The following is a 17,146-nucleotide window of genomic DNA, read 5'->3' as shown; positions in this document are numbered from 1 at the left end:
TCAACCTTTTAGTTCTTCTCTGCACTGGTTCCAGTTTGCAATCGCTTCTCTGAACCATAACCAGACCAGACCAGATCATGACTGACCAGACCTAAACAGAGGGTTCCACATGACACATTAAATTATATTTGTTGTACTTTTTTTTTTCTGAAAAGAGGCTCCTCTTTGACCTATACATATAAAGGAAAACCACCTAAAGTGAATTTCCTATCTCTAAAAGCTATTTGGGAAGTTCTAAATGTTCAATCTTCTTTGGAAACTCTTGGCTGTACAAGATTTCCATAACTGACAGATATCCTTCTGAAGTCTGGTAAAAATTTACAAGGGCAACTGCATTCTTTTAAGATGTCAAGCTCAGTCTTGGTGGCATGTTTTTTCAGCTTTCATTAAACTGTCTTCAAATGCACATTACTATTGTTTGGGCTCCTGACACTTAGCAATGTGGTCAGATATTTTTCCTGTCATGTAAGAAAGCAGCTTCCTCTTTCAGTTAAAAAAGCAGTACATGGCCTTGTCTACAACTTGGAGCATCTTAGCAAGTTTCACAGGGATTACCATTACTTTTCCATTTTATTGCAAACATCTTCTTAAGTAGCAGAAACACATAATTATGTCTTGCCTCAAGTCGCTTTTTTGCTAACAAAAAAGGTTAAAAGTTGCCAAAAGCCTCATATTTTGCCATATAGAGGAAAAATAATGTCTTCTCAGGAGCTGGGAGGGCTAGAGAGAAGACATAATATTAAAAATTTCATTTACACTATCATGCGAAAGTGCAGCAAGTTTCTAAATGGAATCATAATTCTAAAAGGGATCTTCAAGTTTCCAAAAAGATACAGATTTTCTGAATAAAGTTACAGTTCAAATTATTGTCTCTCCTTCAGTTTGGGGATTTAGATGTGTTGAATTCTCATCCTTTTAAATCAAGCACTTCTTCCCCAAATTGTAATTTCAGATTACAGGATTTTCAGTCTACTGATGTGTAAGTTTCCCAGCCACTGGCTCACATCTCTTCCCCTTCCCCTGTGGAATAGTCATGGATGAGTCAGCTACCCGCCTCCACCTCAGCCATTCCATTTTTTAAATTTCTCTCTCAAAAGTGTGCAGTAAATTCAGATCTAATCATGGCTTTGAGCTGCCATAAGCTCAACAAGATACAAAAAATGCTAAGGAGGGACTCCATTTAGTCACTGTGATTTTCAGCAAAGAGAAAGACATCAACTAATTTTCAAAGGGCAAGTACAGTGCTACTGCAAGAAAGCTGCCCTCTAAAATTGTATGGAAGGACCATCTCTTCATATATGTCTCACCAAGTAAGCTTTGGTGGCTACTCATCTGAGTCACATTTAAAACAAAAAGCAAGAACTGATAGCTTCCACGCCATGCCTGCAGACTTTTACATTTGAAGGCTATAATTATCTCTGATACCAGAGCAACTTTATACTGTGCTAGAACCTTGCTAGTATTTCCTTCATAAAATAATGATCTTTGACATGAACAGTACTTAAGCATCACCACAGAGATACAGCAAAAGGACATATATAACGAGGAAAAGATGGAGCAAAAGAGGAAATTTGAATGGAGTTAACTTACTGTGCTAATACATTCTGACCTAATATTTTAAGAGGTCATCAACAACCTTTGTTTGCACAACAAAGCAGGGTCAGACAGATTTTCTCAATATTTCTCAGTATTTGTAAATTCTCTATAAAGCCAAGCACAAAAATAAGAGGATACAGTTTTAATTATGCTTGTATAAGTATGAAAGAGTACTGTTGATTAAGGAGTTACAAAACCACATAAAGTATACATCTATGTTGTAATAAGAAATTAAATGCAATAAAACCTATATATGAATCTTTTCAGTATCTTCCAAGTTTTGGAGCTGGAACATTAATTCAAAGCACTGCCTTGCACAGATCAGATTACTCTTCCTTGCCAAACAGATCATCCAGAAAAGGTAAGTACTTGACCTCTCTCACATGAAAGATTGGTGGTTGTCTGGTCCAGCCATCTTCATTCTGAAATTAGTAACCCAGAGAGTAACTTAGAATAGAATGTTGAAAACAAGAATAATTAAAAGCTGATCAAGATAAGATTGAATGAGCTGCTTCGTTTCCCCATAATAAATCTTTGAAAAAGTGGACCTTTATTTAACACATCCTCTTAAAAGATTACTACATGCACATTTTTATCAATCTTGCAGATTATTGTACTAAAAATATTTTCTCTTATTAGCCCTTCTGCAGGTATTTTTAAATTAAATAATGCTGTATCTTTTTCACTGATGCATTTATACTTCAAGGTATTGGAAGTCATCTATGTCTCAACACCAAAAATCATACAAAACAATGAGATAGAGAGAAACAAGAAAAATGTCTGCTGAATAAGCACAAATTTGTTGTTGAAATCTATCTGTCAAATACAGCCACTGCAGCCCCAAATATTGCTGTTAATTCATGGTAAGTCATGAACAGAATGACAATTGGTTTCTCAAGTTAAACAAGATCTAAATCTCTCCCTTTCTCTGATTTTTCTATTCCCTATTATCTCTTCATTATAATAATCTTGAACTGTACCAAAGACAGAAGAGGTATTGCAGCTAACAAAATAATAAAGTCAATAAAACTCAGTAAACTATGCTGGCACCAATTTGGACACTGTTAATTGAAAACAGTGCTTTATGTCAGTGTGACAGTTACAGCAAGGCTTTGGAGTTGATGAGGAACTGATTATCCCAGCATGATGATAACTGGTGATAATTTCTATGGATGCTCTTTCTCTTTTTTATTTCAGCTACAATCTTCCATATCTCCATGTACTGTTCTCAACAGGGGCTCTTAGACATCAGCTCATGCACTGGCTGTCCTCCAAGCAAAGATAACCTCTTCTTCACACCAAAACAAAACCTAATCTCTTATGCTGATCAGGACATATGTTTCACCACAAATGTTCACTTCAACCTCCCGCTTGTTTCACAAGAACCTTCTCCACATCTTCGCTACATGAAAGCTGCCTCTTGGTTCTACCACCACCTGGACCTCACCTTCAACCTGTAGGAGGTGTCTCTTTCTCTCACTTGCCAGAAATCGGGTCATGCTCAATGGCTAGATAAGCTATCATATGAGAGGTAATAAAGCAAGTCAAACATATTCAACAGCTTTTTGGTATCGAGCTTAGCAGCAACTTTAAGGCAAAAAACTTCTGGACACAAGTTCTGACCCTCTTCCTGTTTCTGTGATACTGAGGCTCATGAGGCCTCTTACCCTAACACAATCTCCTGAAAGCAGTCACTGCTTAAACACTGAGTTATACCTTAAGCACAGAATTTTTCTGTAAAATCAAAGAATACTCACTGAACAAAACATAGTACACACTTTGAACCACAGGACTGCTGTATAAAACATGTAGAAGAGCTTTGATTTTATCTGCACAAGATGGAAAAATTCTTCTCAATGACAAAGTGAAAAACAAACCATGATGGAATGCAGAGCAAACCAGCAGCTCATTAGACATTGTCGGTTTGAGATGCTACAGAAGAAAGAGCTGGTAAGCCAACTAAAAGAGGAGTCAGGTTAATAGCACAGTACTTGAGGAATATTGTTTTAAACTATGTCACTGGTGAACTTGAATTTAAAGGAATGCTATGTTTCTAAATGGTCTGAATACAATCAAACACATTCTGTACAAGCATAGCAACACTTTGCCTATGCCAGAAAAGCAAAATTATTTGTTGGCAGAAGGGGCTTGGATTTATCTGTTACAAAGTATTTAAAAATCAGCATAATCACCTTATGCACCATTTATTTTTAAATGTTCCATTCAGCATAAGATGGCAAGATCAGATTCATGTCTGCAGATTGTTGATACCACATTTTTATTTACCCTAAGTAGCAGGCTGGTGGAGATGTACGAAGTTGATCCATCAGTACTGCTCTTGCTGCATGCCTACCAGTGATGTGGTGCCTTATGCACAAGTTTCTATGGAGTTACAAAAAATACATAGCTATTTTCTGCCATGTCAGCAGAGTTTAAATTATTTCCTGACTGTCTCAGCAAGCAAACAGATCATTTGACATATGACAATGCCATTTGTGGGTGAAGCAGTATTCACACCAATTGTTCATGGATAAATACACCTGTTTCCCCTTCTTTTTCTTTTTCCTTTTTTGCTTCTAGAAAAATGTCACAGAGATGTGACACCTATTAGGCACGGGGGCGTTACAGGGCTCCTCGTCCCTGTTTGACTTCTCTGCTTCATTCTAAACCTCCTGGAAAAAAAATAATTACTTAAAGAAAAAAGGCACAAACACGCAAATATGAAAACTGTTGTGGTCTACACTGGATAAAGCACTCATGTTAAAGTTGGCAAATTATATCAACGTACTGTACTGTTCTATTGCTGAGATACACTGGCTTTACCTTGAGAGGTAAATATTTACCTTTATTGTCTGGAAAACAGGGATTGGATTCTCTCTCCAGTTCAGCCCATCCACAAACTTTTTATGTTCCACTTGCTTATTGTCATCTTCAAACCTAAGCAGAATATACATAAACTCAAGGTTAAAGGAAACTTTTAACAAAGTTGTATCATGTTACCTACAGCATACTAACACATAACCTTTTGGATAATGGTTTTTTACTTCTTTATTACCAAAATCTGGCAGGAGTACAGAAAGACGCAATCTGTCAGGACTTCTATAACATGCATTCTATTCCTTATTCTTACACCTTATTATTGTCTCTCATAGTAGAATTCAACTTCTTTATGGCTTATTATATTTCAACTAATTTCATTTTATTTTTGAAGTGTTTTGCAAACTTTTCAAACAAAGGGATCTCACAATTGGTGAGGAACATAGAAGTGAGATGATCAGTGTATGATTCCATTGTGTAGAAAAGAAACAGGTGCAATAACATGAGAGTGCTGTGCTATAAAACAACTGAATTATTTTATATGGCTTCTACAGTCATTTCCTGAAAATAAGCAGTCCTTCAAAAATGCTGTTTGCACACACCTTGGGATTAATTTACAGTTGACAAACACAGCTCTCTATCCTATCAAATACCAGCCAGACTTAAAAATCACAAAACCTGCCATTCAGTAGTTGGCTTATGGCATTGTTCTTTATGTCTATGGAACAAATTTATATTTGTGTTAGGTATGAAGGTCCCCTAAATGCATGAAGATACACATACTGCCAGTTGAGGTCTACAGGTAGATGTAGAACATAGTATGTCCCTCCCTCGAGTTTCTAAAATCACTACCCTGCACTAATAAACCCCATGAGAGCAGATCTGTAAGCCAGCCACGTCATACTTCTGCCATTGATCATATATCTGCCATTCTGCCACTGAAACAGCTTCAGAAGAAAAGTCCCCATTTCAGCAAAGCACTCTGGTGATTAAGGCACTTGGGAACCACTGTTATATCCATGGCATTAGTCAAATACTTGAAAGATATCCATAAGCTAAAGCTACCATGCAAATCGTTCTTGAAATGAACAGCTTAACTACTCTGCTACAAATACTGTACTAGCAGGTTCTGTAAATAACATCTGAATGACATCTGTCTCAACCAACACTAATAGATAAAAGGGACCTGGTTTAAGCATATAAGCAAACCCTGGAAATGTCTGTGCCTCATTGGGTTCCATGGAGAGACATACAACTAGAAAGACTCAATACTTATTTTTAGCAGGAAACACCAGGTTAAACAAATCTGCCCTGTAATCTGGCAAGACAAGGAGCAAGTTCATCACCAAGAAACAAGTCTTTTAGAAAATCATTCTATCTTGTTCTTAGAGAAATAGCACTGCACAAAGCATGGGCCTCAAAACCCTTCAATCACTGCAGAGGGTTCTGGTAAAAATTAAGCATGAAGGTACTTCAAGAGACAGTTTACAGCACAAACTTGGAAAACAATAACAGAGAAGAGGAGAAATAAATCTAGTGACAGAAACAAACTGCAATAAACTGCAGCTCATCCTCTCCTTCTCCTCCCCCACCCCCCACCTTTCATTTAATAGTCAGCAGGATAGATAATAATAAAATACACTGAGACCCAGAAACAGAGATGCTAGCGATAAACTGGAATGTTAAGTACAGTGAATTATGCTGAAGATGAAAGAAAATTCAGAAAAGAAAGCTACTGTTACTAGTGTTAAAAAGGAGCCTTAAACATTGCCATGAGAAATCCTCCTATAATAGCTTGCTTCTTTATAATAGCTCATGTGCAAGTTAACATTTTCATAAAGCCTTACTTTTGGGGAATATATTCAATATACAAGAAAATTATCATTCCCACTTCTAGAAGGTTCCTGTTTGTTTCAGGTTTTCTGCAAGGGGCAATTGGGAAAAGGAAGCAGATTTGCATTAGGAGCAGCTTATACCTCATGGAAAAAATATTCTGAATTTCAGAGCTATGATGGCAATTAATTTTCTTTTGCCATAATATGTATTTATATTTTCCTCTTTGTGATTAAGTCTTTTCCTCTTTGTGATGAAGATTAAGTCTACTGCCAAGACGCAGAGCTGTATAAGAAGGATTTTAAAATAAAGAACAAGTGAAGGCGTATAACTATTTAAACTTATGTTAAGGCAATGAAGTCAAGGAAAGCATTGCTTCTGCTTTTGACAAACATTAACAAGGAGAAGTCCTTTGATGTGACAGCACTGGCAAACTGAGATGACAACATGGGCATGAAGTTAACTATAATCAAAGATTTTAACATAGGCAGAGGAAATGGGATTCCTAAATCCTATATTTAAATATCTACAGAAACCAGCTTAAAATATTACTCTAAAATTATCCATAAAGAAAGAAAAAATTTCTGCTCTTTAGATCTCTTTCCTGCTATGACTTACTATATCAATCTACTAAAAGCACACACCCGTGATTCGGCAGAGAATCCAGATGGACTGAGGAGATGCTATCAATTTGTTCATTATTAGGACAAAGATGTCATACATTATGATGGCTGGAGTAAATACAACTGAAACTGACACTGCTTTTCAGAAAAGGAAATTAGATTTGTCTTATCAAGAAGATGCAGCAAAGATCTCCTGAAGCCATGCTTCTTTTCAGTTTTGCCCTGTGACTCCACCAATAAATGTGATGTTGGGCTATGAAATTACTCCCCCATCCCTATCAGAGTTTGCAGAGCTTTTCTTTTTTCCTTTGACATTACAAAAATAATTGTACATTTCTGCTTCTAAAAATATATCCATAATTAAATATTCCAGATGTGTGAAAAATCTGCTTAAATTTCATTATGACCATTCCTGAGCATGCTTTGGTGAGTAAAGGTTAATTACGAATATTTTTTTCTTTCCCATTAAAAACCTGTAGCCCAAGCATTTATGTGAAAAATTAATGTACATGCAGTTTTCTCTAATTCTTTGCTTTTGAATAACATATATTAAGAAGTTAGTCCAATAGTAATAGAGAAGAAGCATCATGCTGCTTTAACCTTAGAAAAAAAGTTGGGATTCTTCAGCCTTTTTGATAATCTTTGTGTAACATAGGTATACACCTAAGCTGTCATAAACTACTCATATGAAAAGATTTAAACCAGCAAGCATGGACAAGTCTTTGTGGCTGATCAGTATGAATTAAGTAATGGCTACCATCTTTTGTATGTATTTATTCATGTCTTGAACAACTACAGATTGAACTATAAGTTCCTCAGCATACTGAATAACAGAAATAATTTCTTTATAGGGATACAAATATTAATGCCACAGAGTCTTTTCACCACAGATGGCACAGGGAGTCTCAGACATGAAAGGTAATGAGCAGAAGACAGAGTGCAGGAGGAAGATTTTGTGACCATTTCTGATCTTGCTCCTACTAAAAGGACCCTTGCTATTGCAGGAAAACTGGGTTTGCTTCCTGAAAGAAACAGGTCAGCCCTAAAAGAATATTATTACAGGTAGGCAACTAGGTAAAAAATTATGACCCAGTCGCAAACCAGGGAAAAGCTGAGCAGGCAGGAGTGGCTTGGCTTGGCCTATTAATGACTTGAGAGGTGGAATGACCATGTAGGAGGCTTATTATTATCAGGCACTGCTATCTGAGACACTATGAATACACTTTTTCAAAACAACAAGCCCCCCTCCAGAATTCAACAGTCTCATCTGGGTACTGGGGAGAGGTGAAGAACTACACAGCCACTTTTAACAGAAATTAAAAGGCATACTTTTTAAAATAGAGACATACACTTAACAAAACTAACGCAGAACAATCAATGTGTAATACTTGTAAACTTGTCGTCTATTCTTTCTTCTCTCCATTTTTCTTTATCTGCCAGCTGGGGAAGGACTGGATATCTTTAAGTCCTCATTAGCATACATTTATCATTGCAGTAAATAAAAATAGCAGGATAAAAAAAAAAACAAAACAAAACAAACCAAAACTAAATTCATCACTTAAACACTTTAGCAATATTTATTTCTTAAACTGTAATTGCTTATTATGCCTACATTAAGTTTAAGAAACGTTTATAATTACTACTGTAGTTTTCTAGCAGAAACAATTGCTACCATCTGCATAGCTTAATACATTCTGAATAGAAGTCTGCATTGCCCAGGGATTAAAAATCCAAGTGAGAAAATGCTTATGGAGAAAGGAAATACTTTTTAACAAGCCAGCTCAGGTAAATAGGAAAAATGGACACACTGTTGGGTACCTATATCCTACTATTTCACCATCCCACAATTAAAAATATAAATTTATTCTCAACAAACAATATGAAGGGGCCTTATGAAACCTCAGTATTTGTGCTGATTCTCTCTACTCTCTGGAAACTGAATGGTCTTTGGGTACAGTAAACAAAGGTTTGGGTCATCTGGGGGTGACCACAAAATTAGACAGTAACTTCTAGTCCCATCCCATGCTTTTAATAAGTGACAGATCGCTGCAGTATAATTTACAAATGTAAATAATAAATTCTGTAAGAGTATTACCTTTCAAAATGGAACCATTAAGTCCTACAGAAAGTCTTTGCCACCTAATCTCAGATAGCAAAGCTGAATAAACACAGTTTCAGTCTTCAACTATTATCTGATCACATTGTCTAGCATCATTTTAAAGCTGAATAGGGTCCAGCTAGTGCATTAGCTATATATACTGATTTTGTGGGAATCAATCCAACAACTTTTATTGTACCAATTTCTTCCTTCATAAATACAGATACGCACAGTAGGAGTAACACCACCACTTCAATGGACACAAAATTACACACTTCCTCATCAAAAGAAAAAAAAAACCTACCCAGAGAAAAAAAAAACCAAACAACCTACCCAGAGAAAGAATATTGCTGACAAACTGCCCACACTGAATCCCCAGGAGTATGCAATTAACAATAACATTAACAATAAACCTGCCTGTTTATGATTCTTTTATCTTCAAGAAAACTACAAGAAGCAAGAGGAAAGAAAAAGTCTGAATCTCATGCAGACAGCTCTACTCTTCAATTTACAGATTACTTGGAAATTAATTCCTATTTAATAGACTTCAAAAAAATACTTCCCGAACTGCAACCTTATGAAACAATAAACTTACCCAGCAGTGCCAACTGCACACATTATTAAGATTGTGACAGTCTTCCTTCTTACCTGCAGCACAGTGACTCACCACATAAACTGCCATCATTCAAAGTAGCTGATACTCTGAGAACTGGCACTGCACATAGCACTCTACCACATGAAGTATTTCTCACACTGATTTCTGAGACCAGCTTCACACCATTTACCTTTCTCATACAGAAATCTACAACACAAGCTTGCCACAGCCCCTTTAGACACAAAGGAAAAAGGGTGGTAATTTAGAACCGCAGCTCTTATACATGTTGAGGTGATAACTGTCTCCTCCTCCATCACCTAGAAAAAGAACCTACAACAGCTGAACCCTAATTCAGCTGTCATGGATACCTGGCTAAAGCTGAGTGAAATCCAGACTTAATCTCCTCCTTGTCTTCCAAGCTTATCTCTGATTTCTATTAAAGTGTCCTGGGCTTTTTCTTTTTAACTGCCTACACTGACACTCTTCAGAAGAGAAGAGGTTCATCTCACAAAAGCTTTTTCTGGTACAAATTCACAAACAATAAACACATCTCTGGAGCCTATGATGTGTCAAGGCTTGTCTGTTTTTCATCAGTACTGCATTAGTACATAAATGAAAGCCTCCAGTCCCTTCTCTGTGAATCTATTCAATTTCAGCCTTAATGAAATGGAAACTATGAGAAGCCCTTGTGTAGTACAGGATGTCAGTTGTCCTCCAACGATTTTTGCGTTGGGCAGCTTAGTGGGAGTTCTGAAAAATGAGGTTTAGATTAATGCTAAAATTCAGATATGCTTCTGATGACTAATGGTTGTTACCTAACTGTCAGTGTTGAACAGCAAACAAATTCCCAAAGGTGTCTATCTGGCTACTGCAGGGAACTCTTCTGAAAGCTTTTGGCCTGAAAATAGGGCCTTTTTGAAAAATAACCCCTTAGGCTTCTTAATGTAGTCTTGTTGATACTGATTTAAGTAGGAAGTCTTGCTTGCAGTACAAAGATGCTTTATTGAAACAGATTCCACATTTCTACCCGAGTAATTTCATTATTTGATGCTTGGTTTGCAGTTCCTCCTGAAATCAAGCATTTAATTTAAGCAATTCCCACAGGGGAAAGAAGAGACCAATGAGCATGTGTTTAAACCTGTTACCAGAAAATCTGGCCACGATAACCAAACTCAACATGACACAAGTGTTCAAAACAGCACAGGTTACTCTGAACTCCAGCCTTTAAAACAAGTGCACTGAATACCAGACCTTTTCAATTCTATTCCCATTAATACAGCTAGCCAAGCTTTGAAACAATTAAATGTGCTATGGAAAAATACCAAAACCATGCCAATGCTCCTTTTCCTTTTTAAAAATTTCAGTAATATATATTTCAGGTGAGATTAGTAGGAGTAGCAGACCACTTTTATTTGCTACTGATGCTGTCTACTTGATTCAAGGTCATTTCACTGTATTCATCTCGGCATGTTTGTTAAAATTCATATAATGTGCTTCCATAAGACTATAGGTTTTACCTTACATATACACAGGAACAACTAATGCAAGAAAAGTAAATTTCATTGATAAGGGAAAGTATCAGTAGCTGATTCCCATAGGACTAATTCCATAGAATTCTGACAAAATCCAGATGATCTACCATGTCAGATAAAATAAAGAGAAGTTGCACATCAGTTGATTATAAATATTCTATGAATAAGAAAGCCAATATTTGAATAGGGACAAAAATCAGCATCGTGAAAAGATTAACATTACATAAATGACAAATTCTTAAGACCTATGTCTCCAGCAGATATTTAGCATTGATTTGCACCCCTGCATGCAGGTCATACTACCTGCTTTTAACTTACATGGTCAATAAAGCTTGCAGATCATCATCAGCCAGTGGCAACTTAAACGACTTGCAAATAGTCCTGCACACCTCACGGGGTAACGCTCCACATCTACTCAAAAGAAAGAGAAGGGGAGCAGTGTACATGAGGTATTTTCCAGATTTATTTCAAATTAATGTTGCTGTAAATAGGAAAACATGGAAAGAATATCAGGCTAGAGGTAAAGAAAACGAGGTTTTATGAAATTTAGCTATTATAAAGCCAACAAGCTTGAATTGAACATGATGGCCTGTCTCTCCCATGATGATGTCCTTACTGATTCTCTGTGATTCTTTATCTATGTTACCAGGGTACAAAAAAGGCAAATGAGTCATACAAAGAATCAGCTACAAACACATCTTTTTTCCATTAAATCAGAATTTTTCCTGTTTGTTTTAGAACAGTGTGTTTTGCCTGTGAATGGGCATCTCATTATATCACAGAATGCTCAGGACAGAATCTATAATAAAAAGTCCAGCAGCAAAATGAAAAAGAGACAAAAAGGATATCCTTTTCTTTCAACTGTCAAATGCTGAGAGAGGCTTAACAAATAATATTTTTTGGCTACAGCATATAATTTGCTCAGCAACAACCAGAAAAGTAGGTCTACAAGCAAGAGTTTTCCAAGTAACAGCTTAGGATAAATAGAAGAATCTTACTTTTCATGGTCATTGTATTGAAGCACTGCAGTCAGTTGTTCAAAATTCTCAAACCTATTTTTCTTTAGTTGTTCTTGAGTCACTGCAAGGAGGTAGTGGAGGTCCATTTGACATTCATCTTTCACACCATAATAACGCCCAAGAGTCATCATTTCATGGTCTGAAAATGCTTCATCAGTGATACTGACTATCAAATTTCTGTTCACATAAACAACAGCCTACATTACATTTCAGTATAGGAGTTAAAAACAGTTAATAATCACACAGTTTTATGAGAGGAAAAAAAAGTGCACTCATTATATAATGCTGTATTCAGATCTTTAAAGAATGCATCTACTTAAATTTGAATTTCAGATCTCTTCCATAATGGAAATTACCTGAACTCTTAAACTTTGCAGGATGTCCACATTTCCTCAGTAGTTGGCTAAACATACAAAAATACAAAATAATCATGACTGAAGCCTTTTTCCAGAGATGCCATACTGGCATGGAATATCAGCAGAGATATTTTGGCATCACATTTATGCAACAGGATAGTGAATTAACAAAATTCTATCAACAAACACAATTTTTCACATGCTTCCTCTCAGAGGCTTGTGCAGTCCTGTTCAAAGAAGATGTCTCTTTGTAAAATACAATTGTACATACACAGCTATTCAAAAAAAGGATGCTAAACACTGTATAGCATCCTTTGAGCTACTTTGAGCTACTGGGTTTTTTTTTTACTAAGTAGATCAAAAGCATCCTTTATGTACTGTGGCAGAAGATAAATATAAGAAGAAAACAGGTTGTCGATAGTAGCAAATCTTGAGATTATGCAGACTCAATGACCAAATCTCAGTAACTTACTGAATATTATGACTTATACTGTAGCAGCATTCAGAGATCCAGTCAAAACTGGAGCCTGGAGTAATACTACTGCAAACACAAAGAAAAAGACAATACTGCCAGATTAGCCTGGCACTCTGAATGCTTGGGCTGGCAAAACTGAAAGCATAAACACCATCCATCTGAACGTTTCCACAGACTGGATTTCCATACACTGCCCAGATTCTTCTACTGTCATGATTTTAAAGGTCTTTCATTTTCTCAAGTCAGTTAACAATCAAGTCACTAAAACTCATAGATGAAATTACTGTCTTATTTGGGAAATTAAGCACTATTTTTGTGATTGCTAGGGACTACTGAGTGAGACCCAAGATTCACAAATGGAATTACAACTAAACAACTCTTCCTGACAAAAAGAAACAAATTGCAACAATTGTTCCCACAGCCTAGTTATATTTTGTTTTACTTTTGTAGTTGTTCTAGAAGAATAAGACAGATTGCAATCTGAATTTGGTAGAGAAAGAAAATATAACCATTAAATGCTTAATAGAGCTGTTTCCAAAGCTGAATTGAAGATAGGCATCTTTGTTAAACCCACATGGCTCTTTTGTCTCTAACAGCAGTCTTGCCAGTAACTTAATGAGACAAAGAAGCCTGGATAGGACCATGTGATGCACAGGCATCTATGCTTTAGTTATTTCTCTCTTCTCTTTTTAACAAAGCTTTCAATAGTTTTAATGAAAGCTTAGGGGATAGCTTCAGTGCACACCATGCATTTATTTCCTGGATGATGTGCCATAGATTTGGGTTCTGAAAGTAGTTAAATTGTATAATTACAATTTTGTTCACTACATCATACTTATAGGTGTATTTTTAAATGCAGCTCATAAATTCACTTAGGTAGAAAGCAAGAAATCTGAACAGCCAAATTCAGAGCATAGTAAAGCTTTAGCTGTATTTAAGATAAGAGGATTATCATGCTGGTTGAAGCTGTCACACAGATAATTGCCTTTACTAAAAATAATCATTTATAGCTAGTCATAATTATGAAATGCCATGACAGATTAAAAATAAACATTGATGTACAGAAGAAAACACAAAACTGAAAAAAACCCACATTCTATTCACAGAAAAATATATTTGACTTTTCAGAGATTCAAAGAAGCGCTGTCATCTTTGCCATTAAAAATGTTTCTTCCATTCTGATAAGACACATGGGTAATAAAAAGAAGAGAGCCTTTAAATTACTGGTTATAATATGAACAAACAGAAACAAAACCTATTCTCACTGGGTTGAAACTTAAACTGGGGAAGTTTAAGAAGATATAAGGAAGAAGTTCTTTCCTGTTAGGGTGGTGAGGCACCAGAAGAGGTTGCCCAGGGAGGTTATGAATGCTCCATCCCTGTCAGCGCTCAAGGCCACGTTGGACAAGGCCTTGGGTGATATGGTTTAGAGCAAGGTGTCCCTGCCCATGGCAGGGGGTTGGAACTTGATGATCTTAAGGTCCTTTCCAACCCTAACTATTCTATGATTCTATGATAAAGCACAAAAGTTAAATGTTCACAAGAGGCAAATTTTTCCTCTGGCCATGTGAATGCTTCCTGTTAGACCCCCTGTGGTCCCACCACCGGAGGGATGTAGGCCATTAGTAGCTGCTCAGACTGGCCCAGGTGAGCACTGACGATGAGACAACACTTATTACAGGGTTCCCCTGCTTTCTCTCTTGCTCATGAAGAGGGCTACTGCATTTTTATTACTGAAACCAAGTGCCTCAATACCATATAACTAGACATACCTAGTTCAAGCCACAGAACAGCACTACCCTAAATTAAACAGCTGTGCCGTTCACAGCTGCACGGAATATGACTGTGATTAAATTTACACTCAACTGACCCTCTTTTTGATAAAATTAAAATCTTTCTCTGCTGTTTGAAAGAACAATCATCCCTCCTAAAAGTGTGCTCTATTAATTTTGTCATGCAAATGTTTCGGAACTTTGACCTGCTCCTAGTGCATGTAAGAAGATGAAGTTTTGCAGATGATTATTTCATAATTTGAATAAAAACTGCAATTATTTTATTTTAAATGGTTATTGTCCATATAAATTAAAACCCTATTCCAAGTGCTATAAAGTATATCCAGATACACATTAACTAAATTTTCTCCCATTCTTAAATTTTCTCCCCTTCTTACTCTAGTAATGACATTTCCCCTTTTAATGCAATTACCCATTCAAAATCTTGCTTTTGTCAAGTAAAATATTTGAGTCTTGAAATATTTGGCCAAAAGCTGCCAATTTGTGTGGCCTCTTAGTTTAAATCATACCTTTTAATCACTTATTTTTAATTTCTGAATACCAGCTTGTTTTAATTTCTCACTAATTTGAATTGCTGGAAGAACCTTTTGGTGATCTATATCTCTTCTGAGATACTGCAGAAGCAATTTCTGCCTTGGTTAACATCCCTATAGGGCTGGCATTCCACACAATACACACCTACTTATATGCTTTAGTCATTATGACAGTTCCTAAATACATCATGTATTACCACTGAAAAAAAATTGCTTCTAGATAAAATTTCCTCCTCTATTCCACATCATTAGCTTTACCAGCACCCAACACAGTTCATATGCTGAAGTATTCTGGCTGTGGAATAAACTGAAATCAGCTTGCATTTGAGCGTGATTTCCTCTTTCATGTAGCTATACATTTGCCCATTGCCATATCTGGATCATTACCAGAATCAGTGATTAAAACCCCAAATAACATTTTCAAGAGGCAACCCAAACATTCCTTCTTGAAGACTATGGACTTCTCTTTATCTTTCAATGTGCATACTACTGCTGACTTCTTCACTGTGCTATCTCCATAAAAAGTAGACAGATTTGAGTTGTGCTTTTCAGCTTACTTGAAACTACCACATTTTTCCTTTTTTTCTGGAACATGGATTCTACGATTCTGATTCACTTTTTCACACACAGTCTCCAAGTAAATGCAAACCAAATGTATGCCATTTGTCACCTAACATTGATGCAGAAAGCATCAAGGAAGTCATGCTTTGTAAATTTTTGGGGAATGTGTCTTCATTAAGTACTAAAAACCAAAATCCACTGTCTTACCTGAAAGCATCATACTCAATCACCTTGTTACCGTCTGGGTCTGTGGCTGCAAACAACTGTCTGATTTCCCGGGAACGAGGTTCGGTTATAACTTTCAGTTTCTTGAGGATGACACCAACATCAGCCACAAAGAACTTAACAGAGAAAAGCAAGACATAGATTAGAGAAAAAAACACTATGCAACCAGCTATGCATGTACCAACAACAGTTGTCAAGAAGCAGAGGAATTGTGAACTGCTAAGAATTATCAGTTTCTTCATTGCCTCACTTCAAATGCATAAATAAGCACCATGTGAAGTTTGGCCAGAACCTTGGTACTGAAAAAAATTTGCTTCCTGCCAAGAATACAAAAAATTAAACAAAAAACATTAGATCATGCACTCTCAGGAAGCTATTCCTTCTACATAAAAGGAGATACACTTTTGCTTCAAACATTGTATTGCTAAAGCAGAAGTACAAACATTTAGAGATCCAATAACTTGTTCCTCATTTTATGTTGGTGCCCCTCACTTAATTCTCAATTAATAAACTTTACCAAGTTAAAACTAATCTTTTCACAATTGTCTCCAATGGACTGTTCCAACAGATACTCTCATTCATATTAGACTATGCTGTCTTACATACTTAGAATTAGCAGAACAAAAATTTGTTAGGAACCAGTTTCTCTAGAAAAGGGTATTTAAAGCCTCTATGACACTGCCAGAGCAGCACAATTTGGTTCAAGTTTAATTATTACATTACTGGCTGCAGGTAACATGCTTAGATTTAGAAAATATGATAATTGCCTATGCCAAAATTCCAGGTACAACCCTGGCATGCAATGCCATGCAAGGCAGTGGTGTGGAGCAGCTAGACAAGCAATCAAAAAGTTTTAGAGACCACAGTAACATTTTTAGCTCCTTTCCCAAATGGCACTAAGCAGTCCTCAGAACTACACTAGGCCTACTGATGTCTTGGGAGTCCTGCAGGTTCACTCATTTTAATGAGCCAGCAAACACTGAACAATTAAAACTTGCACTATGGACCTTCTCCATCCACAAAAGATCCGGACAAACGGGCAGAGTAACACAGCTTAGCAAACCCTCCTGGATATTTTCCCTAGGCATGC

The 17,146-nt window shown here is 36.5% G+C and overlaps 1 protein-coding gene across 2 annotated transcripts in view; it reads right to left on the bottom strand.

The window, feature by feature from the left end:
* Positions 1-1,725: 1,725 nt before the first annotated feature.
* EFHC2 (EF-hand domain containing 2) overlaps positions 1,726-17,146 on the bottom strand; it is a 57,050-nt gene continuing 41,629 nt past the window's right edge. For both annotated transcript variants that reach the window (XM_061359280.1, XM_061359281.1), the window contains exons 11-15: positions 16,039-16,172; positions 12,093-12,290; positions 11,413-11,505; positions 4,440-4,533; positions 1,726-2,018 (exon numbers count right to left, since the gene is read on the bottom strand). In XM_061359280.1, coding sequence (XP_061215264.1) covers positions 1,923-2,018; positions 4,440-4,533; positions 11,413-11,505; positions 12,093-12,290; positions 16,039-16,172 — 615 coding nt within the window. In that variant the 3' untranslated portion in view covers positions 1,726-1,922. The remainder of the gene's footprint in view (positions 2,019-4,439; positions 4,534-11,412; positions 11,506-12,092; positions 12,291-16,038; positions 16,173-17,146) is intronic.

Source organism: Neopsephotus bourkii, unplaced genomic scaffold (assembly GCF_033783945.1).
Source record: "Neopsephotus bourkii isolate Nb327-2 ecotype Australia unplaced genomic scaffold, CSIRO-AGI_Nbou_v1 NB_962, whole genome shotgun sequence".
Classification (NCBI taxonomy): Eukaryota; Metazoa; Chordata; class Aves; order Psittaciformes; family Psittacidae; genus Neopsephotus; species Neopsephotus bourkii.
This window is presented reverse-complemented; position numbering and strand designations above follow the sequence as displayed.